The sequence below is a fragment of the Microtus oregoni genome, unplaced genomic scaffold (genome assembly GCF_018167655.1).
Source record: "Microtus oregoni isolate MIOR12 unplaced genomic scaffold, Mior012 000019F_ref0000042, whole genome shotgun sequence".
NCBI lineage: Eukaryota > Metazoa > Chordata > Mammalia > Rodentia > Cricetidae > Microtus > Microtus oregoni.
The window spans coordinates 39,235,857-39,262,261 of record NW_024543078.1 but is presented as its reverse complement, the minus strand read 5'-3'; the positions used below and the strand labels follow the sequence as shown (position 1 = coordinate 39,262,261).

Below are 26,405 nucleotides of genomic sequence, written 5' to 3'. Positions count from 1 at the left end.
CTACCAAAGCCTTCCATGTTATCTGGGACAAAGTTCTGCTTCTGTGTCACTACTGTACCTGTTCCTGTCTATAGTGTTCATCAACTAATTTTGGTATGCCTTCTGATGGTCTGATAGAGTTCTATAACTCAGGGCTCAAACAAAAAGATGCCCTACCCACAGAAGACAATCAAGTCAGCAAGTCATTTTTGGTATTTCTGTTTGTTAACTTAAATATTTTTGGCCACTAAATTCAACATCCAACTCTGCCATACTCTATGATGAATAGACACACGTCACCTGTGTAAGTAACAGATACAATGTTCAAGAATGGGCAGAGGATGGTAAGACAGTGAAAGGACTCCCAGGCTTCTTGTGTATTTCCTCCCCTGTTCATATAACTAGACAGTTTTGTCCTTAAAGAGACAGAGACTGAACAACATGCTCTCTCCAGTGAGAGGAGTTTTAATAGCACCCAACTGGGCCTATAGCACCCTGAGGCGCCTCTGTTCTCTAGCAGGGAATAATCAAATCCTCTAAGTTGGTTTCTTCTGGAGTCTGTTCCTTCAGCTGCAAAGACTTGGCTGCTTTTGAGAATTACCATGACAGGTCTTCAGGGCTCACTTCACAGATCTGAGTATGTGATGATCTCCCACCATTGGGTAGTTTCTTGTGTTAAGATGTACATTAAGATGTATTTACTGACTGCTGGTAAAGTTCTGCTTGGCACACCAACCTAACCACCATGGTTAATCTCTTCTCTCACAAACTGCTATATGAAATCTTGACTTTTCTTACTTTCTCATGTTTTTGTCTTCAACACTGCAACAGAAGGGGTGTGTGTGTGTGTGTGTGTGTGTGTGTGTGTGTACCTGCTCACACTGTGCATGAACACTTACTTGTCCACAAACTAAAGTGACTTTTCTTAGTGAGAAGGGATAAGGCTAAGAGTAACTATATATTAAATCCTGAATATAGCACCTTACAGTACTTATTTAGGCTGAATCTCAGGTTCTGTCCAAACTGAACACTATTTTAAAAAATGAGACAAAATCCAATGGACAATGTGCAATTTGCAATATCCATCTTCCTGCTTCTACAAAGCTGTGAACAAGATGCATGGTAAGCTCCCACCAACATAGACTACTGCTTCTGTCACTGTATTTTCCCTACAATCATAGATTGCATCTTCAAGCTGTGGGTTCAAATAAGCCCCTACATCAAGCTGCTTCTGTTAGGTATTTTATTAGAGTGATTAACAAGAAAAGCAAGGGTCACTGCTATGATAAACCTGACTCTGTGATTCAAAGGCCTTCGACGTGCCTTTGTGTGAGGAATGTAGGCGTTTTGAGCTTTTGGGCTAGATAAGCCTTGGGATGTATTTTGATGAGAGTTTAGACAATCAAAATGGGAAATTAATGAGGACAGTAGAGACCAAGAGAAACAAATGAGGAAGATAACCAGGACCTACCTCTGTGGGAAGATGGCAGGTGTTAAGCACTGCTTAAAAAACAAACAAAGAAAAAACTAAGGTGAGCCTCTCTGACTCATCTTAAAGAAAAGAATGTAATTCTCCGTTACTGTTCCAGCACCATGCCTGCCTGCCTGCCTGCCTGCCTGCCACCATGCTGATCAAAGACTAAAATGTCAAGAACAAAACATGAATTCAACAAAGCAAATTCTGAGACAGCAAAACTACTACCTTGGCAAAAAGAGACCAAAATCAAGACTGCAGTTGGTTTGAAGCAGGAGTGAAGGTCAAGACTTCCATTCTCTCCATGTTGAGAAAGTTATTTCCTTTTCAAAATCAGGTAACTTCCCCAAGTAATTTAGGGTGAATTTAAACATTTACTTTACACAATAACTGAAACAACAAGAGGGATTTATGCATCCTCCTCCACTTTAACAATATGTAGTATCCTTGAGGTGAATGGGTACATAGAAAACAGACAGACATATACATACATACATACACACACATACATACATACATATATTCATACAAACATAGAATTTTAGTGATCACTTTAAAGATTATTAAGTGCTAACATTAATGATTATGAATTCTGACAAAAGGAAAAATGGCTCAGTCAGTAAAGTGATCACTATGTAAGCATGAGATCCTGAGTTCTACCCTGTGCCCAAAGCCCCAAAGCCCCAAAGTAAGAAGCCAAGACCAGTGGCACATGCCTTAATCCTACCACTGGAGAGTTAGAGTCAGGAAGACCCTGAAGTACATTCACTAACCAAATGAGTGAGCTTCAGCTTCAGTGAGAGACCCTTAAGTTTTGAGTAAATTGGAGAAGACACAAAATGTCAACCTGTAGCCTGTGAATGCACGTAAGCATGCACACAGGAACATGTATGTGCATATACATAAAAAGAGTGAGATAAAAATTCTCATATTAATCATAATCCTCATTTGTGCTTACCTCTTTTGTCTCTGCAACTTTAAAAAATATATATATAGTGTACACACATATATGGTATATATACACACAAACATATATATGTGTGTATCCATCTATCCCCCAATTTTTTGGTTTTGTTTTTCTTTTTTCTTTTTTTTTGAGACAATTTACTCAGGAGATCTTGTCTTTTTCTACTTCCCATGTAGATTAGGTCTACGTAAGTCTCTCCTAGTGTCCTCACTGTTGTCTAAGTTCTCTGGGATTGTGGTTTGTAAGCTGGTTTTCTTTGCTTTATGTTTAAAAACCACCTATGAGTGAGTACATATGATAACTGTCTTTCTGTGTCTGGATTACCTCACTCAAAATAATGTTTTAGCTCTATCCATTTTCCTGCAAAATTCAAGATGTCATTTTTTTTTCTGCTGTGTAGTACTCCATTGTGTAAATGTACCACATTTTCCTTATCCATTCTTTGGTCAAGGGGCATTTAGGTTGTTTCCAGGTTCTGGCTATGACAAAGCTGCTATGAACATAGCTGAGCACATGTCCTTGTGGCACGATTGAGCATCCTTTGGATATATATCCAAAAGTGGTACTACTGGGTCTTGAGGAAGGTTGTTTCCTAATTTTCTGAGAAATTGTCACACTGACATCCAAAGGGGTTACATTCCCACCAACAATGCAGAAGTGCTCCCTTTTCCCCCGCAATCTCTCCAGCATAAACTGTCATCAGTGTTTTTGATTTTGGCCATTCTAACAGGTGAAAGATGGAATCTCAGAGTTGTTTTGATTTGGATTTCTCTGATGACTAAGGATGTCAAACATTTCCTTAAGTGTCTTTCAGCCATTTTAGATTCCTCTGTTGGGAGTTCTCTGTTTAGGTCTGTACTCCATTTTTTTTTATTGGATTATGTGTTCTTTCGGTGACCAATACTTGAGTTCTTTGTATATGTTGGAGATCAGACCTCTGTCTGACGTGGGGTTAGTGAAGATCTTTTCCCATTCCGTAGGCTGTCGTTTTGTCTTGTTGACCGTGCATGTCCTTTGCTTTACAGTAGCTTTTCAGTTTCAGGAGGTTCCATTTATTGTTTCTCTCAGTGTCTGTGCTGCTGGGGTTATATTTAGGAAGTGGTTCCCTGCGCCAATGCGTTCAAGAGTACTTCCCACTTTTTCTTCTATAAAACTTTATGTTGAGGTCTTTGATCCATTTGGACTTGAGTTTTGTGCATGGTGATAGATATGGGTCTATTTTCATTCTTTTACATGTTGATAACCAGTTATGCTAGCACCACTTGTTAAATATGCTTTCTTTTGTCCATTTGATATTTTTTGCTTCTTTATGAAAAATCAGGTGTTCAAAGATGTGTGGATTAATATCTAGGTCTTCTATTCGGTTCCATGGGTCCTCCTGTCTGTTCTTATGCCAATACCAGGCTGTTTTCAGTACTGTAGCTCTGTAGTAGAGTTTGAAGTCAGGGATTGTGTTGCCTCCAGAAGTTCTTTTATTTGCTTCATTTTCCAGATGAAGTTGAGTACCGTTCTTTCGAGGTCTTTGAAGAATTTTGCTGGGATTTTGATGGACATTGCGTTGAATAAAAATATTTTTTTAAAATCACTTAGTGCTAATGATAAATTCTTTAAAACTGTATTTGTGGCTGGGTATGATGGCACATTCCTTTAATCCCAGAAGCAGGCAGTTCTCTGAGTTTAAGGCCATCCTCATCTACACAGTAAGTTCCAGACCAATCAGAGCTATAAAGTAAGATCATGTCTCAAAATAATAATCTAAATATATAAATAATATAATGAAATTGCATTTGTAAGCAATCTTTGTGTGTATGTCTGTGTATGTTTGAGACAGGGTCTCACTATATAGCTGTGGCTGTCCTGGAATTCACTATGTAGAAAGGCTGGCCTCAAACAGAGATTTACCTGTTTCTGTCTCCTGAGTGCTAGAATTAGAGGGGTGTGCATTCATCCCTGGATTGTAAACAATCCTGACGCATGTTTTCCCATAAATGAAAAGAGATGCTAGGGAATGTAACAATTTGACTTCCTAAATTCATAGCTGTTGGGCTCTCCCATGTTGCCCAGGCTACCTTGAGCAAAAAGACTGTCAGTCAGCCAGCTAGACTAACTTTACACTAGCTGTTCTGAACACTCCAAAGAGGTCTTCAGACAACTAAACGGACTGCAGCTGACTGCCTGTCTGTGCAGTCTGAAGACACAGTCTTAGCCAGCGCTGTTTGAAATAGGCTGCATGAGACTATTTGCTCTCACGAATCTCTATGAACTCTAGATTATTCCTTCCACCACTTCCCCTGGTGGACTTCAGAGGAACTGCTGTGATGGGGCTATGAGACAATAGTGTGACTGGTCCAAATACCCCTTCCTGGGCTATATTATATATATATATATATATATATATATATATATATATATATATATATATTTTATACTCAGACATAAGTATAACAATGGTGGTAGAATAATGGGTAAGTTGTGGAAGAGGTCAGACAGACACCTGCCTGAAAGGTGAAGAGGTAGCTAGCTGGTGTGGAACCATGGTCTGTACTCTGTCAATTATATTTTAAACGCTGGCAGGAAGTATAGGCGGGACAACCAGACAGGAAGTAGAGGTGGGTCAATAAGAACAGGAGAATTCTGGGAAGAAGGAAGCCCATTCCTCTGCAGTCCTTGCCCAGCCACAGAAGCAGCAAGATGTGACTGCCTCGCTGTAAAAGATACTGAGCCATGTAGCTAACACAGATAAGAACAATGGGCTAGCCGGGCGGTGGTGGCGCACGCCTTTAATCCCAGCACTCGGGAGGCAGAGGCAGGCGGATCTCTGTGAGTTCGAGGCCAGCCTGGTCTACAAGAGCTAGTTCCAGGACAGGAACCAAAAGCTACGGAGAAACCCTGTCTCGAAAAAAAAAAAAAAAGAACAATGGGCTATATAAGTTATAAGAGTTAATAAGAAGCCTGAGCTAATGGGCCAATCAGTTTATAATTAATGGAGACTTGTGTGTGATTTCTTTGGACTTAACAATTGCGGGAACAGGGCTGGGGAACTGGGCGAGACAGAAAAACTCAGTCAACAGGTAGCAGCTAAACAGTTCAAGAGCCAGGACAAGAAGAGCAACAGAGACAGGGAAACAGAAAAAGAATGAGTGAAAAGCTTGAGATGTAAAGTTTTTTGAGACCACAGGTAGTAACAATGGTAGCTAACAAGGGCTGAGAAATACCAATATGTCAGGCCTGAACAAATACTGTTAACACTAGAGGGAAAAGTTTTGTTGCAGCTTCCACTTGCTTACTGCTAACCTTTGCTGATGCCAAGCACCAAAAAAAAAAAAAAGAAAGAAAAAGAAAAAGAAAAAAGACAGGCAGAGGCAAACACATTTACCCACTGAATTATCTCCTCCACTCCTCAAAATGTATGTGTGCAATTTTATGTGTATGAGTGTTTTGTCTGCATGTATTTCTGCACATCACATATGTGCCTGATAGTCACTGGAGCTCAGCAGAGGGTATAGGATCCCCTCGAACTGGAGTTAGAGATGTTTATTAGGAACTGGACCTGGGTACTCTGGAAAAGTAGCTAGTACTCTTAACTCTCGAGCCATTTCTCTAGTCCCAGACCTGAAAATGTTTTAGAAGTAGCCTTATTGTGACTCATGGATCATTCAGAAGTGTGTTTAATTTGTTTGCCTAAAGATAGGATCCCAGCACTGACATCAGTCAACTTACAACCACTCTAGGGAATTTGATGCCTCCAGCCTCTACAGGTATGTACATGTATGTGTACGTACACACACACACACACACACACACACACACCAACACAGACATGTAATTTAAAAAATAAATATAATCTAAGAAAGGGAGCAAAGACGGGAGGGAGGGAAGGAGGGAGGGAGGGAGGGAGGGAGGGAAGGGGAGGAGAAGGGGAGGAGAACTGATGGTTAATCTCAACTGTCACTTTTATAAGATTTAGAATCACCTGGGAGGTAGTTCTGGGCAAGACTGTGCAGGAATATTTTGATTTTAAAAACTGAGGTGGGAAGACCTGACCACAGTGGATGGCACTACTACTTAAATGTGCTTCTTAACTATATAAAACAGACAAAGTAAGCTAAACACTAGGATGCATATATCCCTCTGTTTCTTCTTTCTTTAAATGTAATTTAATTTAATGAGCACTGGTGTTTTGCCTGCGTTCATGTCTGAGGGTGTCAGATACCCTAGAACTGGTATTACAGACAGCTGTGAGCTATCATGCCGAGTGCTAAGAATTGAGTCCTCTGGAAGAGCAGCCAGTACCCTTAACCACTGAGCCATCTCTCCAACTCCCCTCCCCCCATGTCTCTTTATTGTGGGTGTCATGTGACCAGCTGCTTCAAACTCCTGATGCCTTGACTTCCCCATGATGGACTGTGCCTTGAATTGTGAGCTAAAATAAATTCTTTCTCCCTTAAGTTGCGTTTGTCAGAATATTTAATTATAGCAACAGAAAAAGAAACTGAGACAAAACATACAAGAGATCTTACAAAATAAAAATAAAAGGATAGTCTGGGTAACTAATGTCAATACGCTTAACAAAATATAGGCAAATTTTGTTATAGACAGAAGCTAGCATCTCTAGCAAAAGAATAAATAACATCTAACAAATAAATTAACTGTTACAAACCAGTCCCAAAAAGGCAACTTCACATGAACACAGCTTCACAACAGAATTCTAACAACTACTTATAGAAAAAATAATACAAATTCTACCCGAACTTCCTGAAAATTAACAAGAAACATTTCCTTGTTTATTCTCTCTCCGCCCCACGCCCCTCCACCCCCGTGTCTCTCTCTGTTTTATTTTTCGAGACAGGGTTTTTCTGTAGCTTTTGAGCCTGTCCTGAAACTGGCTCTGTAGACCAGGCTGGCCTTGAACTCACAGAGAATCGCCTGCCTTTGCCTCCTGAGGGCTGGGATTAAAGGCATGTGCTACCACCACACAGCTCCAAGTTTATTCTTTTTTTTAAAAGCATTTAAAATTTCCTAACTTATTCTAAGACACCAAAACAATACAAAGCAAATTTACAGACTAATAATATTTTTCACAAACACAGACATAATAATTCTTAACAAAACATTAGCACACTGGAGCCAAAGCAGCAAGAGCATTTACTCACACCTAGATGGTGGCCTACAATTGTCTTTCTGGCCTCAGCTGACACCAGGGAGGAAAGTGGTATATCGATATACATGTGTAGGCAAAACACACATACATATAAAAATAAAAATAAATAAATTTAAAGAAAAAAGTTCAAAGAATCATATTAACACTTGTGGACTAGAGAACACAGTAACTTTTAAGATTCTCAAGCTGAGTATGGTGGCATATGCCTTTAATCCTAACACTGAGAGACACATCTCTGTAGGTTCGAGATCAGCCTGGTCTACAGAACAAGTTCCACGACAACTAGGGCCACACAGAGAAATCCTGTATCAAAAAGCAATAAACAAAATAACAACAAAAGAAAATATGATACTTGACTTTAGAGACAAACTATTTTTCTAAATATACTTCAGGAACTCCTTCCATCTATCTACAGAAAGAAGTTTGTTACTGTGTGCTCCAAGAGAATAATCTTTAACAGCAAAATATGGAAGCTAAAATGTATTATATATATATATAATGTATTATATATATAATGTATTATGAAGATGACTAGTACACAGCAACAAATCTCAATTACAATGAATGAATACTATACGATTATGACTATAAAATTCAAAACATTTGGAAAAATCAAACTAGATTTAGATGCTCAAGTGCTATCACTAACAAGTGATAGCAGAAGACTAGAAGGTGATCAACAGTTCAGCAGGAAGGCAAACCTAAGATCAAAGTAACAGAAGAACCTGAGCTGAGGACTATCACTTGACTTCTCAACCTCTGTGGAACAGTCAACACCAAATACATCTACAACCACGGGAAGCAACCAGAGCTAACTCACCAATGAGAACAAACTAAGGGAAAAAAACCAAACAAACAAATAAATTTTCCATCCAGAATTAGAACCAATTTCTTCAGGATTCCGGCACTAACTGAATATCAGCAGCTCTTCAGCAATCCTTTAGTACCAAATTGAGACTGCCAAGACATCTATCCAGTCTTGTGGATAGACCAACTATTGGATTTCTCAGCCTCTCCAGTCTGAGACAAGGTACTATTTGACTACCCAAAATAAGAGAATATATGTAGTCAACTTGCCAAAGTCACTAACAGGTAATAGAGTAAGACCAGTGTTCTCTATTCACTGCCTGGCATTTAACCAAACAGAACAGAAGAAGCAAAAGCAAGAACAATGCTTAAGAAAGAAACGGATATATTAGTTTGATGTGGGATTCCCCTCTGTATGCTGTGAATACCATTGGTTAATAAAGAAACTGGCTTGGCATGATAGGGTAGAGTAGAGCTAGGCAGAGAAAACTAAAGTGAATGCTGGGAGAAAGAAGGGCGGAGTTGAGAGAAGCCATGGAGCTGTCACCAGAGACAAACATGATCAAACCTTGTCAGTAGGCCACGAGCCTCATGGTAAAATATAAAATAATGGAGATGGGTTAATTCTAGATGTAAGAGAAAGCTAGCCATATGTTTAAGTAATTGGCCAAGCAGTGATTTAATTAATACAGTTTCTGTGTGATTATTTAGGGGCTGAGAAGTCAGGAACAAACAAGCAGCTCTCCTTACAACACTAGTTCTACACAAATCCCCCCACCCCAATAAACAGAGACACAACTCATTTTATGAGGTCTAAAGAACAAGCCAAAAAGGCTCCAAGAAGACATTCTTCCTGATCACAGATGTCAAACTAGTGCAGCAAAGTAGAGAAAGGATATCCAAGCAGATCTGAAAAAAAAAACCCATGGCTTTTCCAAAACAATCCAAATCTGAAAACAACCCAAAAGCCTATAAACACACATACATGCAGCACTAACACATACATACAAGTACTGTCTTGTGCAGTTTCTCAATAACAGGAAGAAATGACTAATCCTACAGCAACAAGGATGCTCTCAAAAGCACTGTGCTAAATGGCACAAGTTTATGGGCGCTATGGAAAATGGAGAACTGTAGGGATAATACTTAGGTCCAAAATATACTAAAGCCTGATTAACCTGAGTTGAATTCCTGGGACCTATATGGTGGAAAATAACCAACTTTGACGCTATCTTCTGACCTCCATACAACATTCTGTGGCTCCCCTATACATGCATACACATGCACACAATTTTTTTTTAAGATTTATTTATTTATTTATTATGTATACAACATTCTGCCTCCGTGTATGCCCACACGCCGGAAGAGGGCGCCAGATCTCATTACAGATGGTTGTGAGCCACCATATGGTTGCTGGGAATTGAACTCAGGACCTCTGGAAGAGCAGCCGGTGCTCTTAACCACTGAGCCATCTCTCCAGCCCACATGCACACAATTTTAAATGAAGAAATATAGATATAATGGGGAGAAGACTATGAAAAGAGGTACCTACATGGATGAATAATGCTTCTCCTAGAAGTCAGGGGTTATTAAATAAAAATGTCAGTAGTAGTTGTGGGATATGACCCCCAAAGTCTCCCCAAACTGTACAGACTATTGTCACTTCTTTTGATCATCCACCAAGCTAGATGTAAGACCCTATTGTTGAAGGTATTATGTATCTTGATTGTAGGACATAGAGAAATCAAGCCAGAACTAAGCTTCCAGCTTCCTTCCTGCTAGCTAGCTTTCAAAATGACGGAAGGTCCTGTACTCTGTAAACCACTGAAGCAGAAATGTCATCAGTACCAGATATAAACCCTATGAGTTATAATTAATTACTGCCAGACAAGATATATCCACTGTAACCATAATGGCATTGATATTTTGTGAGTAATCAACTGCCTCCTGATTGGGTATAAGGCCTACTCCATAGGAGGGAATCCATGTCTGGTCTCTAAACCTAGCCTATGACTGGTGAAGTCATGTGCCCTGGTGGGGAACCTATTACTGTTTTGTTAAATGGACACATTATCAAACTACTTTCTAAATACCTACATGCACATCCACATAGCAATGCTGCTCCTAGCTTTGGTAAGAGAAGCTTCTTTTGCAGTGGGCAGCAGTCAATGAATACACTCACACTAATCAAAATGCTAAGAATAAGTGACAGTTGAAAGTTGAACACTAAAAATGACATCTGTATCACCTCCTTCAAGACTCAGCAAACATCACAGAAGAGAGAATAGAAAGAATGTTAAGAGCCACAGGATGGGGAGAAGTGCTATGAAACATTGTCTTCTGGACATGACACGATTGTTATACTTAAGTGGTCACAGCATCTGTGCTTACCTGAGCAATATGGGCCCCATCAACATTCCATCATAGATTGATTGGGAAGTTGTTCATAAGGCTTCCATCTGTCCCCAAAGAGCTAATAGTAGTTAGCTAATGGTTGCTGGGGAGAATTGTCATTTTCTTCACTGGCATAGCCACTGTTAAGTTGTACATACTATAGTAAATAAGCCTCACTTCCAATATTCATATCAATAACCCTAATCAAACTCCCTGGGTCATAAAACAAACAAACAAACAAACATGAAAGTCGGAAAGCACTTGTGAAGGTTTTAGGAGGGAGAGGGAAAAGGATAAGGAAAGGTACTGGAAGAAGGGGAAATAGTCAAAATTTAATATAAACTTGTATGAAACTGGAAAAAAATCTGAGATGAAAATTTCAGACTGATTATGTTCTGAATCTCTGGTGAAGAGATTGCAGAGGATTTCAGAGGTCCTGACAGTTCAATTCTGAGAAACTACATGGTGGCTCACAACCATCTATAATGAGATCTGATGCCCTCTTCTGACAGACAGACAAATATGCAGGCAGAACTGTATGCATAATAAATAAACAAACAAATAAATAAATCAGGGAGGGAGGGAGGGATCGAGGAAGGAAGGGAGCGAGTGAGCAAGCGAGCTAAGGGAGAAAGACAAAGCAGGAAACTTTCCAAAGCAGGGCCGAGAGGAACACTAACTTCTAGTTTGATCAGCACTGATTCCAGGATTAGTTACTAACACTCTGCCACCAAAACTGGCATTGAAACTGAGGGTGAGGTGTCTTCAAGGAGCCCCTGGCTGGGCAGTCAGATGAATAGTCAATGAGGAAGAGGAGTAGACCTAGGAGGTGGAGAGCCTGGTCCACAAATGCTTCTCAAACTGCCACTGGGACTAACCTGAAAACAAAAGGCAGGAACTGCTGCTTGTTGCTCACCACAAGAAGCAAGGGATCAGAAGAAAAATCACTCAGAAGAGGGCTTCTTACATTCAGTAACCAAAAGGAAAGAAGAAAAATAAAATAATAAAAGGGAAGAAGAGTCTTGAATATGGGAATGGTTGAAAAAGTCATCGCCTAGAACACAAAGAGATATCAAAGCCTAATGGGAAAAGCAGCCACTAAGCCTTAACCTATATCAGAGATTAGATCAAGCCTAATGGACTCAAAGACTCTAGTGAGATAAGCATGAAATCGAGGAAGGAGGAAGGCCAGGATTCAGAAGGGCAGGAAAAAACTTTTCAGTCATTTACCAGTACATGGAACTGTCTAGAACTCAACAAATGAAAATTCTTCTAGCTTTTCAGGGAACTTTATTGTCAAAAAACCCCTAAGGCCAGATGCAAAAGTCAAAAGCACCAAATAGCTTGCTGACTGCAGATAAGGAAGCAGATGCTCTTCAGACACAATCCAGAGAGTGAGCAGAGGCCAAAAGATAGTGTAGGAGGAAGCATTCCAATGACAGGCGGAAATCCTTTCCTTTCATTGCCAGTTAGCCCACCACCCACAAGAGAAGAGCAGGAAGCCCATTGAAGCTGCAGCCACTCACCGGCTGGTCAAGACCGCTGTGCCTCTCCTCCTTCTCCACAGTCCTCCGGCAGTCTGGGCATACCCACAGCGGCAGGTGCAGCACGCTGTTGCCCTTGGGAGCCATGGAAAGGGCAAATTTGCTCGCAGTCTTAACTCCACTCTCTAAGAATGAAGAGTCTTTCCGTTCACTTCTGCATAGAAGACAATAATCCCCAGCGGGGTAGGGTGGTGTCCTATGATTCATGCCAAAACTAAAAGGAGTCTGGAATAGAAAAAAAATTCTATGTTCAAAACCTGAACCAGGAAGCCAAGATTGTTGTTTGTTTGTATGTACGTATGCATACATGTATATGCATATATATATATGTATGTATATACACATATGTATATTTATATCGAAAAACAAAATAGGAGACGTATTCTAGAAACTGGTGACATTTCAAATAAAATAGGAACACCATAAAGAAGCACTTCACCCTCCACTTAGACTCAGTCTGCATTAATTCTACCAGGAAAACCATCAGCACAGATCTTCAGACCTCAACCAGGCATGAAATCACTACAAGAAGTATTTGCACACAAAGGCTTGCACCAAGGCAGTTTGGCTTGAGAGCATCTCTGAAGAAAGTCATCCCTGGTCTAGACTCCAGAGAACAGAGAATCTCAAGGCAGCTGTATCCCCAAGATCCAAACTTTCAAGCTATGTGATCATGATGCTGAATTTATAGCTTAATTCCAAGACTATGGGGTAAATGTAGGAGAAGGGACCTGAAGCAAAGGATCCTCTGCCCTTGGAATACACAAAGAAGTTAAGTCTCATAGGTTTGGAAATAGAAAGTGCCAAGGCCACCAAACAGGGAGCAAGATTTTAAATCAAAGCAGAAAACTGAGATGGATCCTCCTCCTATATTATATAGCATTACTGTCTAACAGCTGAGGGACACCTGCAGGCATAGGGCAGCCCCAGAAGGCAGAAAGCGCCTTGCACATTGCAATGGCATACAGCAGATCTCTCTTAAGCCTCTCTTGTCATTGGCATCAAATAGGAAGGAAGAAAATCTCATTCTTCTCTAGTGCTCAGCTGGCCTTGCCAAGCCATCTCCTCAGATCGTCCCTTAATCCCATGGCTCTCCCTGCACTATCATCAATATTCAACCTGACTATGAGTGTGCATTAACAGCACAACTAACCCATGAGAACCCAGAGTTCCCAAGTGGACGTTAGGCTACATAGAGGCATTGGAGCTGAGTAAATGAATTCTTGACTGAAGGAAAGTCTTTCAATTTTACATGCTCTGATAAATCAGTGGTTGAAACAATATGTATCCATTGTACCCACTAGCCTGAATTTAGCAGTTATTTCAGTGGGTGACAGGGTGAGGCAATTCTCCAGTTAGGGCCTGTAAACCACCCAAAAAAAACAGTACAAGAATAACATATTTTTCCTATACCAAAAGACCTGGTATGTCTACATTATGAGAATTTCAAAACTCACCTCACTTAAACCTGTCTGTTTCCTGTCACAGAGTAACCACAACCACCAGAGATCACAGGCTGTCCATGTACATGCTAGGTTCAAGTGTACCACAGACCAGGCCAGAAATGCAATGTGACAGCCAGAAGTGACAGAAGACACCAACTTATTCATCACCAATGCAAGGATCCAAAAGTGTTTTAAGATTTCAGCTTTAGGGCTGGAGAAATGGCTCAGAGGTTAAGAGCACTGGCTGCTCTTCCAGAGGTCCTGAGTTCAATTCCCAGCAACGACATGGTGGCTCACAACCATCTATAATGATATCTGGTGCCCTATTATGGCGTGCAGGCATACACACAGGCAGAACACTGTGTGAGTGTATATATATATAGACAAATAAATCTTTTTAAAAAAGATTTCAGCTTTATTCAGACTCTAGGATATTTGCATATATGTTAAAATATATCTGGGGGTAGGCCCAAAATTTATGACTATGAAGATTTTGATTCAGATATACCTTACAAAGACAGAAGCCAGTGTCATTCCATTCATATTTTTAAGTGCATCTACATTGTGACTGCAACCATTAGGTGAGGTCAGGTAAGGGAAATTTATCAGTGACATACTGATACTTAAAAAAGTTTGGACATGGCAGTACTTCAGATATCAGGGATGCTCAACTAGTACTCACCAGAAGTCCACCATGTACCTGGGCACCAAGGTACTGTACTGAGTAAGCAGAGATCTCTGTCTAGTGGAGCTAATGTCCTCACCAAAGCAAAACCAAAGATCAGGGATTGAAATGCTAGCTACAATTCTAACACTCTAAGGCTAAAGCAGAAGTGTTTTAGGCCAGTCTAGTGTAGAACCTTTCTTAAAAACAAACAAGCAAGTAAAAAAGATATAAGTAAAAATGTATTTTAGGAGCAACTCAGAATGCCAGTGTTGGGAAGAGGGCTCTTTCATTTAGGTTGCAATGAAGGCCTCCATCAGGAAATACCTACAGAGATGTCACCTGCACTTAAATGTAGAAGAAGCACAAAGATAGCAGGGAATGAAGAGAGAAGAGTCGGAGAGAACACCAGCCCCAGGACGCAGAAAAGAAAGCTTACAGGACTAGTACTGAGCCGAAGAGAGACCTGAGACAAGATGGGTCAGGAACAGTTCTGAAAAAGACACATCTATACATATCTGAAATCTCTACTCTGGACCATCTTTTAGGAGAGACAAGAATGAAATGCAGAGAGCAGAGGCACTGTTCTTCTAAAGGACATTGAACAAACAAACTCAGAGCTACGCGGGTGGTGGTTTCTTAGTCTTTGTTTTGTTTTTGGGATGGTATCTTTCTGTATTACTCAAACTGGCTGCAAAATCCTGGGCTCTGACAATCCTCCAACCTCAGTATCACAAGCAGATTAAGAACAGGTTTGAACTATCGAGAGTGATGGGGGGGGGGGGGGGAGCAAACCAGAAACCCAAAGGAAATTACTTACAGACCCAAGAAAGGGGCAAAGCAGTATACACATCTGAATATGCTCTGGCTACCATAAACACAGCCAAAGAGCTAAAGCTTCTGCAGCAAGTGGGCGCTGTCAGAAAGGATATGCCAGCCAAGCTTCTGGTTCTCACACAAGAGAAGACATGACCAATTATCCATCTTAAAAAGAAATTTTACTGTATGAAAAATGAACTCTATAGGACAGTGACATAAGCAATGCTGCTACCGGCAGTTCTAAGAGAAAAGGTAGCTTATACTTATGAGAATACAGACTATATATACAATACAGAAGAGCAAGGTAAGACCCACAGGTGCCTAACAGGTCAATGACTAAAAACCACAGGGAAATCCTAAAGGATAGTTCAGGCTAGACCAATGGCAAGAACCAAAGGTCAGCTTAGATGCTGCTCTCATAAGCTGCAACATACAATGTAGAGTTTGTATTTGGTGTTCATGAATAAGATACTAAGGAAGATGGGGTGCAGTTGCATATATAACTAGGTATCATAAGTACAAATTATTTGAAAGTTACAGAACTAGGGGCTAAAGTATTTAAGCACTTGCTGTGCAAGCATAGAGCCAGTTTGGATCCCAGAAACCCATGTAAATGTTGGTTGGGTGTGGTGGCCCACCTGTAATTCTAGCATGGGAAGGAAAAAATGGGGGATCTGTGTTTGACTGTATCAAATAAGGTAGAATACTTATTGAGAATGATTCCTAACATCAACTATGTCTTCCACCTGCCCGTGCACATAAGTACCCACATACAAGGGTCCACAAACATGTAATTGCACATATGTCTCATTGTGCTTGTGTATGTTCTTGCATTGTCTATGGTCCAGTATCTATTCAAATCTTTGACCTGGATTAAGTTTATCAGTCTGATTATTCCAAAAAGAATTAACTTTGATTCAATGAGTTTCTGTAGGGTGCTTCCATTTTTATTATGGTGGTTACTTCTGTGTTATTTTCACTTTCTGGTAACTTCCGACATTAATGACTATAAGCATTTTCTACTTTGTTAAGGTGGAAAATTAGGTCATTAAGCCCTTCCTCTTGTATAACCCAGGTTATTAGTCATATATCTATTTCCATCTGTGCTCTACTTTAGTTATATCTATTTTTGATGTGTTTTTAATTCTCCTTTAGTAAAAAATAATTTTAAATTTCATCTTTTTTGTTTGTTTGTTTTTAAGACTGGGCCGGGGGCTGGAGAGATGGCTCAGCGGTTAAGAGCATTGCCTGCTCTTCCAAAGGTCCTGAGTTCAATTCCCAGCAACCACATGGTGGCTCACAACCATCTGTAATGGAGTCTGGTGCCCTCTTCTGGCCTGCAGGCGTACACACAGACAGAATATTGTATACATAATAAATAAATATTAAAAAAAAAGACTTGGCCTTTCTATGTTAGACCAAGTTGGCCTCAAAACTACAGAGATCCATCCACTTACCTATGCCTCCTGAGGGCTGGGGAAAAGGCATGTACCACAACACCTGGCCAAATTTCACTTTTGGTTTCTTCTTTGACAAATACTTAAGTATGGCTAATTTGTCAGTATTTGGGGGTTTCTATATATCTGATACTGAGTCAAAATATAATTCTGCTATCATCAGAAAAGACCCTTAGTGTAAATTAAAATCTTCAACACTTGACTACTGAGACTTTTTTAGTGATACAAAACATGATCCAGATTGGTGGATGTTCACTGTAAAAGTCAGCATCTTCCTAGATGAAAGTGGCCAACTATGAGGCCTTGGAAAGGTCTAGATCAAAATACATAACCCTGGGTTAGAATAGCTACTCCATACAACCATCCACACTAATCCTCAGATCTCTTCTTCTACTTCACCTCCAACTGTACAGGAATGGCTCACAATGAATGTAACCATAACAGCTGCTACTTCAAATCCCTTCTGTGACTCCATTTTCGAAAATAAATGAGTCCTCAGCGAGGCATCATGCAAGACTTAATAAGGCTCTCAGACAGTTGGGAGTTCCCTTTATAAACACAGTTAGTTATCTAGTTGAAATGGACAGTTCCACATTTCTATTCCATTCAGGACTGTGGTTTTCTCTCTTTGCTTAAAGAAAATTTTAACATTTATTTGTTGTGTTTGGGAGGGAGGTGCACCACATGTATGTCATAGCATGTGTTGAGGCCAGAGGACACCCTGTCATCTAAGTCAGCCCCTTTACTGGCTGAGTCCTTTCGTTGGTCCTTGTCTTGCTTTAAGTATTGCCAGTCTCCCCTTCTTTATCAGACACAATGGGCAATCCTCTTCATCCCACTGTGGTTTCCTTTCTCCTCTAAGTTTTTTGCTTCTCATTCCTAATACATGTTTCCGTTGGCTAATGTATCATCATACAAAGTATCCTTTGCCCATCTATCTTCTCACTGGACGTTCAATGTTTTTAGAATCACAATGAACCCAATATTCGCTGAAGGGACTAAAATGTGGAGTAGTATCAGAATGAGTAGTCTTGTCTTCCAGCTTGTCCCACCTTCTGCACCATCTCACACCCACAACACCTGCCTATACCTTCCTCACTTCTTTCCCACAATTCAAGCACAAGTAATTTCTGCAAACAAGAAGCACTGCTTGGGAAATAATTACTTAAAAAAAAAAAACTGAACCATCCCATACTCACTTTAAAAAAAAAAACTGGTAATAGAATCAAGAATTTATCTACAAAATTAGCTTAAAATTGTAAAGTTTTGTAACAGTAATTCCTACAATATTACAGAATATACCACAATTTATAGATTTCAAGGTTGTTCTCTTGAAACACAATAAAAGTTACTGATTCCAAAATGTATTATTTTAGTACCTCTTTTTCTTTCTCTATGTTGTTTTGTTTTACTTTTGAAACAGTGTCTCACAGAGCCAAGGCTGTCTTCCTAAATACCTGGTCCCTCTGTCACTACCTCCCAAATACTGGAATAATAAGCATATGATAATAGGCATAGGCCACCATCCGGGGTTTCCCTCTCTCCCTCTCTTTTGAGGTACTGGCAATCAAACTCAGATTTGACATGTTAGCTGGGCAAATGTATACCATATTTCTTTCTTTTCCTTTCTTCCTTCTTACCTCCCTCCCTCCTCTCTTCCCCATCTCCTTTCTTTGAGACAGGGATTCTCTATGTATCCCATAGAACTTCCCTGGAACTAGCTGTGTAGATCAGGCTGGTCTTAAATTCACCTCCCCAAAGCTGGGATTAAACGCATCACACCCATCCCTTTTCCTTTTTAATAAGGTCTCACTAAATTGGCTCAAACTTGTGATCCTCCAGATCTCACCTTTCCAAATAGCTAGGATACAGGCTCTGTTACTACTTCTGACTTTCAGCTTTATGGGGGGGAGGAGGGAATAATATGAGCCAGAACAAGTAGTTTAAAAAGTTTCTATGTGCCGGGTGGTGGTGGCGCATACCTTTAATCCCAGCACTCGGGAGGCAGAAGCAGGCAGATCTCTGTGAGTTCGAGACCAGCCTGGTCTATAAGAGCTAGTTCCAGGACAGGCTCCAAACCAAAGAGAAACCCTGTCTCGGGGGAAAAAAAAGTTTCTATGTATGTAATTATTACTAACATGGTTTCCTCTATAAACGCACTGCTTCATTTGAATTCATTACTGTTTGACCTGATGGAACTTATCCAGAAGAAAATCATCTCAGTAGCCTTGGGAATGGTCCAGTATCTCTACTATCATCTGATAGCACAGCAAACATCTGAAAATACTTAAGGTCTCTGCTGCCTGGAAACCTACAAGTCGTCCCAAGTCACTCATGGGCACTATTTCCACCACCATCATTCTCCTGGTCAAAGGGCAGCATTTGGTCCAAGAACAGCCACACCAGAGGCTTGCCCAAGCCTTCCAAAAATGGTGACCACAGGATAGCACTTGGTTGTTGGAAAGCATTATGGTCCATAAATTAAAAATGCAAGACGATCCAGGAACCTTCATAGCAGGGCACAGGTAAGGGCCAAGGCTCTAAGTGCATAAAGAAAACCAAGGAAGGAAGGCAGTGAAGTAAGTAGCCTGAGAGTTCACACAGCACAGACACTTAGAGGAGAATAGATGTATGAGTGCACTGTAGACTGCTGACGAGTACATAAAAGGCTAACATTCTGTTTGGGAAACTATTTGGCACTGTTTTTTGTTTGTTTGTTTGTTTTTAAACCAGGATCCCAGTCCACTCTTTTATCTGCTCTCTGGCTACTACCAATCAAACTACTTCCTCACTCACCAGGGTATGTGTCAGAGACATCCCCATTATCACCCAAGGACTCTTTTTTTTTTTCAAAGATTTATTTATTTATTATGTATACAACATTCTGCCTTGATGTATGCCCACACGCCAGAGGAGGGCGCCAGATCTCAGTACAGATGGTTGTGAGCCACCATGTGGTTGCTGGGAACTGAATTCGGGACCTCTGGAAGAGCAGCCAATGCTCTTAACCTCTGAGCCATCTCTCCAGCCCCCACCCAAGGACTCTTAATTCTACCCTTCTACCACTTTTTTGTTGTTGTTGTTGTTACCTTTTTGAGACAAGGTTTCTCTGTGTCATTCTGGCTGTCCTGGAACTCACTTTGTAGACCAGGCTGGCCTCAAACTCACAGAGATCCGTTTGACTCTGACTCCACAATGCTGGGATTAAAGGCATGCGCCACCACTACCCGACTCTCTTTTCTCTTTTAAGGATTTATTTATATTATTTAAATGTGTCTTGTGTTTGTGTGGAGGTTATGTGCATGTAACTGCAGAAGCCCAAAGAGGTCAGAGGCATCCTATAGCCTTGGAGCTGATTACAGGTCAGTTGTGAACAGTCTGATGTGATTGCTGAGTTGGGTCCTCTGCAAGGTCCTCTTAACTGCTGAGTCATCTCTTCAGGTCTTTCATCCTCATCGAGACTGCATTTTCACCCACCTCTTACTACCTGTCTTATTCCTCTTCAACAGTTTTCCAGAGATGTTTACCCCACCTCCACACAAACCACAAACATGAAGCCACTTAATCTCTTCTACAAACACACACACATACAAACCTTCTATAATGAAGAAAATCCTGAATACCACCAAATGCTAGTAAGCATGCAGAGTGGCACAACCATTTAGGAAGACAGTTTTGAAATTTCTTACAAAATAAACCAAACCCTAACTAACCATTAGATCCAACAAATATGCTCTTTAGTATTTATCAAATAAACTGAAAGTTTACATGTACATAAAACCTATTCATAAATTTATTTATTTCTCTTTATGTGTTGGGGTACTTTGCCTGCATGTATATTTATGTACTATGTATATTCCTAGTGTCCAAGAAAGCCAAAAGAAGGCATCAGATCAGATCATTTGGAATTAGATTTGCAGGTGGTTGTGATCTGCCATTCATGTCATCTTCAAAAGCAGCCAGGGCTTTTTTTATTTTATTTTATTTTATTTTTTTGCGAGGGGGGGGGCGTTCATGACAGTGTTTCTCTATAGCTTTGGAGCCTGCCCTAGAACTCGCTCTGTAGAACAGGCTGGCCTCCAACTCACAAAGATCCACCTGTTTCTGCCTCCTGAGTGCTGGGATTAAAGGCGTGCGCCACTACCCAGCAGCAGCCAGTGCTCTTAACCACTGAGACATTTTCTTTGTCCCCATTCACATACATTTATAACAGTTTTGATAATGCTAAAACCTGAAGCAATCAAGATGTACTTCAGCAGGTAAATGGATACAAAGATTGGTACACAGAAGAAACATTAAATGATAAGAAATGAGCTATCAAGCCATGAAAAGGACAGGCAGAATTGTAAATATGTATTACTAAACTAAAGAAACAAATCCAAAGAGGCTCCACACTGGATAATTCCAACTATGGGGCAGGTGAGTGGATGCCAGGAGTTGTGGAGAGGGACTGTTTTCCTACTTTTTTGTTTACTTTTGCAAAAACCTAAAAATAAAGTCTATTAAAATAATGTTTCTCTCCTCTGGTTTCCCTGGGCATCTGCACTCATGTGCACATATATACAGACACATAACTAAAAATAAAACTAGGGCTGGAAAGATAGCTTAGCAGTTAAAAGCACTGGTTGCTCTTATAGAGGTTCAATTTCCAGCACCCACATGATGTCCCACAATCATATGTAATTCAATGGAATTAACCAGTGACAAAAAGATCTAGAAAAGGGCTGTGGATGGCCAAGGAATCAACGCCTTATGTGAGTATTCAAATGATATTCTCTACAGAAGAAGCTTCTGTGTGGTCAGAATAATTCAAGTACCTCTTGGTTTTTTTCCCTTAATGCTTATTCAATGATTATGTTTATGAATAAACAAAAACTGAAACAAGAATGAATAGGTTCAACAGCATGCATACCCATCACAGAGGAGCTGGTCCTGCCACTGCTGATGGCTGATCTGCACCATATCTAAGGAAGGGGATAGCTGTCGGTGACAGGCTGACAACATTGGACCCTTTCATCATGGTGGAAATGGCAATTTATCCTTACTAGAAGATAAATGTATTTACTTACTTATTTTTAGATGCAGGGTGTCTCTGTGCAGCTCTAGCTGCCCTGCAACTTTCTAAGTAGTGAGGTTGACTTCCAACTTGCAGAGATCCATCTGCCTCTTAAATGCAGATATTAAAGGCATGTGCCACCACACTCAGCTGAGAAATAATTCTTGACAAGGATTTACTTTAATACATTGAGGGTCCAGTCAAAAACAGACTGCATCAAAAATCTGAGCAGGTGGCTAGGCATGGTAGCACACACCTTTAATCCTAGCACTCAGGAAGCAAAGGCAAGTGGACCTCTGTCAGTTTCCAAGCCAGCCTAGTGTATATAGAGTTTCAGGACATCCAGGGTTACATAGAAAAATTTTGTCTCAAAATAACAAAACAAAACAAAAAGAGTCTGAGCAGAGGCCACCCAGTATTATTAAAAAGTGTTAGCTGATACTTAGTAAAGAATAGAATCAGAAGATACAGGAGTAAATACAGGACCAGCCACTACCTGTAGACCTAAGGCAGAATGTTCCAGGATAAATTTGGTGCTTATTATTCACATTAGTATTCTGTGTATGTGATAAATGTGTACCTATGCACACAAGTGCACATGAGGGTGCGCTCACCTTTGTGTGCTCACACAGAGGCCAGAAGCTGGATGTTTTCCTATATCAGAATCTACTCTGTTTTTGAGAGATGGGTTTTTTTGTTGTTGTTGTTGTTGTGTGTTTGTTTATTTTTATTATGTTCTCTGTGTGAGTGTGAGATGGCACAAGTGCGGGGGTCAGAGTACTTTGTTAACCAATTATCTTCAAGAGGTGGGACCAAGTTAGGGTGTACCTTTCTGGGACCAGAGAAAAACAGGCACATGGCCCAGGTGCTCTCTCTCTCCGAGGTTCCCTCACAACACAGTTGAGCTTAGACTTCTTGTTCCTGTTTCATGAGTTTTTCCCCTTATAACAAATAAAAAATATAATTGCTTATCTTTTAGCTAGCCTGGTTATTTCCCAAATCGAGCTAACTTCTACAAAAGTACAACTTATAAGGTTTCATCTTTCTACCACATGGCTCCTTACAATTAAGGTTTTAATACTTGGCAGCAAGCACTTGTACCCACTAAGTCGTCCTGCTAGCCCTGAGACAGACTTTATTACTGAGCCTAGAGCTCATTATTTTAGCTAGACTATCTGGCCAGGAAGCTCCTGAGATCTGCCTGTTTCTACTCTCCTAGCACTGGGGTTACAGGTACACACTACTGCACATGTTTTTGCTGTTATTTTATGTGAACACACAGGTCCTCATGCTTACACAGCAAGCACTTTATACACTGAGCCACCTCCCCAGTCACTCATGTCTCAAAAACTTTAGGCCACCTTCTATGACGCTGGTGGAACCCAGTAACTGTGTAAAGTGCTCTTCTGGGAAGCCAGCACCCAAAGATTTTGCCATAAAGCTGCCAGAGTAATTCTAATGAAATCCGGAAGGCACAGTGGAATTGGAATCAGAAGAAGCCCTATGTCCAAGTACTACAAACCTACTACTGAAAAAAGAGACATCAGTAGAGTGCATTCCAAATGTCACATGTAGGACAATGAGTAAGTATGGAGCCAAGAGGCAATGAACTGCTAATTAGCACACCTCCCTGCTGACATTTTTCCACGCTGGCTGCAGGCATAATGGGTCTTGGCTTCGGCTACTCTTTGGGCTTACTCAGTGAAAAGAGTCAGGTCTCATAAATAATGACGTTCCTGAGCTTACATCCCAATAAACTTCCATGGAGTAAGCAGATAATATCCTACTCTCGTTATTGCCAAGCCTGCTACTCTCTTACAGGGTACTCTATAAAACTATTGTTTTGGTTTTGAGACAGAGTTTCTCTGTGTAACAGTCCTGGTTGGTGGCTATCCTGGAACTCACTTTGTAGACCAGGCTGGCCTCAAGCTCACTGAGATCTACCTGCCTCTGCCTCCCAAATGCTGGGATTAAAAATGTGTGCCACCACTGCTCAGCTCTATAAATTATTCTTAAAAAGCAAGCAAATATCGGCATAGAGACGCAAACCTTTAATCCTAGCACTCAGGAAACAGAAGCAAAGCCATCTGAGTTCCAGAACAGCCTGATCTAAAAAATGATTTCCAGGATATCCAGGGCTACAGAGAAACTCTGTATTAAACACACACACACACCCCAAAATAAATAAAAGCACGGCTCTGACTTTTGTACCATGGTAAAAACAAAGCCCCTCTATAATTCTGTTACCAGTAAAAAAAATAAAATAAAATAATTAAGACTTGTCAGTAGAGGGAGCTAGATAAATAGAATAGGAAGGAAAGGCTTCTCTCAGGGTCTGCAAGACAGTGCTGGCAGGCTCCTGGAAAACACACTTGTATTGTCTCCATAGAAGAGCTTAAACTGCATTTTCTCTAGAGCTAGGTCTGTGAAGGACACAGCCTCTGTAGCATTTGACAATGTGAGCTTTTTCTAGCTCTGGACTTGGGAAGTAGCAGTATAGCTAGAGTTTTTGAACATGAATCTATATCCCAATCTGTATTCTACCTTCTCCTAAACCCCGCCCATGCCTCCACCTACTAAGGTTCCTCAGCACTGACAGATTAGCTAACTTTCATTCCACATAGTGGCGTGGAGTTGCCCAGGCCACACCATATATAAAAGGAAGTCCTTGCCCAAAGGGTCTGCTGAACCAGAAGCTGTGCCCTGGCTAGTTCTGGGAACCCGCTTTTCTACTGCATACCCACCCACCCACCCACCACACTCAGCTTTCTTGCACCCCACTCCAGATTGTTTTCACTTACCGCTGACTGAGGACCAGATCTGAACCAGGAACCAGGAACCCTAACCAACCTACTGGCTATAATTCTATCTTCTCCATAGATCTGACCTCTAGCCTTGGGGAAAAGGCTCCTTTCAATTATGTCCCCTGGTATTTGTATTAAAGATAGTCTTTAACCAGGCATGATGGTGGGTGCATGCTTGTAATCCCAGCACTCAGGAAGCAGAGGCAGGTAAATCTCTGAGTTCCAGGACACCAGGGCTACATACACAAAGAAACCCTGTCTCAAAAAAAAGTATTTAGCACATGCCTTTAATCCCAATACTTGGGAGGCAGAGGCAGGAGGATCTCTGTGAGTTCCAGGCCAGCCTGGTCTGCAAGAGCTAGTTCCAGGACAGGCACCAAAGCTACAGAGAAACTCTACTTTGAAAAAAAACAAACAAACACAAACTGGCCTCAAACTCCCAAGTGTTAGTGTTGAGATTAAAAGTAGGTCACACCATATCTGGCTCAGAGGTACAATTCCTTAGCTTAAAGAAACCTTGAGCATTCCCTTTCCTGTTTACAGCTACTCTATTATGGTTTATTAATTCTTTAATATAATGATAATTAAGTAAGGTGACACGTGTCTATAATCACAGCTATTTACCTGCAATTCCAGTAATTTGGGAAGTAGAAAGACAGCAAATTCAACATAGCAACATTGGCAAACAATAGCAAGACCCTTACCAAAACACACACAGCAATTCCTCAATGTATAACAGCTCCCTTGCTTAAGATGACCATGTACCTTTCTTACTCTCTTAACTGCTTTAATGGTCCTTACTGTGCACTATTTGTTCCTAAATATCATCATCTACAGACTTCCTGGATGGTTTTAATGACACACACCAAAGGGTCTGTTTTATTGTCAAAGTGAAGTGAATGGCTTTTAATGAGAAGAGCCCCTTATTTTATCACAAGTCCATCCCAGAAGCTAACTGGATCTAGAAAATGGTGGAACGACCTGGCACGGTAGTGTGCAGGCATGCATGTGTGTGTAATCCCTGTAGAGCTGAGAGGCTCAGGAAGTTGAAGTGGATTGCTTAATCCACTCTGAGACCCTATCGGAAGGAAGGAAGGAAGGAAGGAAGGAAGGAAGGAAGGAAATTAAGGTAGAAAAGAAAAAAAGAACCACATCAAAAAAGAAAATTGTAGGGGTTCAGAGATGGCTCAGCAGGTAAGAACACTTGCTGCTCTTCCAGAGGACATGAGTTCAGTTCCCAGCACCCACATTAGGTGGTTTACAAATGTTTATTAACTCCAATTCTGAAGGACTGATGCACCTGGTCTCTATGGACACTTGCATTCATGTGCACAAACCCACATGCAGACACACAGCCTATACATAATTAAAATAATAAAAATAAAGTCATTGAAAAAAAAAGAAGCTAGTGGTGGTAGCACACACCTTTAATCCCAGCATTTGGGAGGCAGAGACAGGCGGATCTCTGTGAGTTTTATAAAGAGTACCAGAACAGCCAAGAATACACAAAGAAGCCCAGTCTCAGATAGATAGATGATAGATGATTGACAGATAGACAGAAAGAAAGAAAGATAGATAGATAAACAGGCAGATAAGAAAAATTTGTGCGATGGCCTGCTGAAGACCCACAGCACTGGATGGGAAACTTCTGGTCTAGAAGAACAGTCCCACTGATACAGCCGAGTAGTCTATATAAATGTCCAATACATGTTACCTTTTTCCCAATGGTCAGATTAAAAAAATTGAAAAAGGATTTAAAATTTAAACTTTAAGTGAAAGTATCATCTCTCACTGCTAAGCTTAATGAACATTCCAGAAGAAAATCTCCTTCCTG

General features: G+C 40.6%; 1 protein-coding gene across 5 annotated transcripts in view; it reads right to left on the bottom strand.

Annotated features, from left to right (window-relative positions):
* Positions 1-26,405, bottom strand: part of LOC121459401 (protein FAM193A-like) — a 125,291-nt gene that overhangs the window by 73,907 nt on the left and 24,979 nt on the right. For 3 of the 5 annotated variants that reach the window (XM_041669125.1, XM_041669127.1, XM_041669126.1), the window contains exon 1: positions 12,309-12,554. The exons of the other annotated variants lie outside the window; for them this stretch is intronic. In XM_041669125.1, coding sequence (XP_041525059.1) covers positions 12,309-12,533 — 225 coding nt within the window. In that variant the 5' untranslated portion in view covers positions 12,534-12,554. Of the gene's footprint in view, positions 1-12,308; positions 12,555-26,405 lie in introns of those variants that run through there. 5 annotated transcript variants of the gene reach the window in all.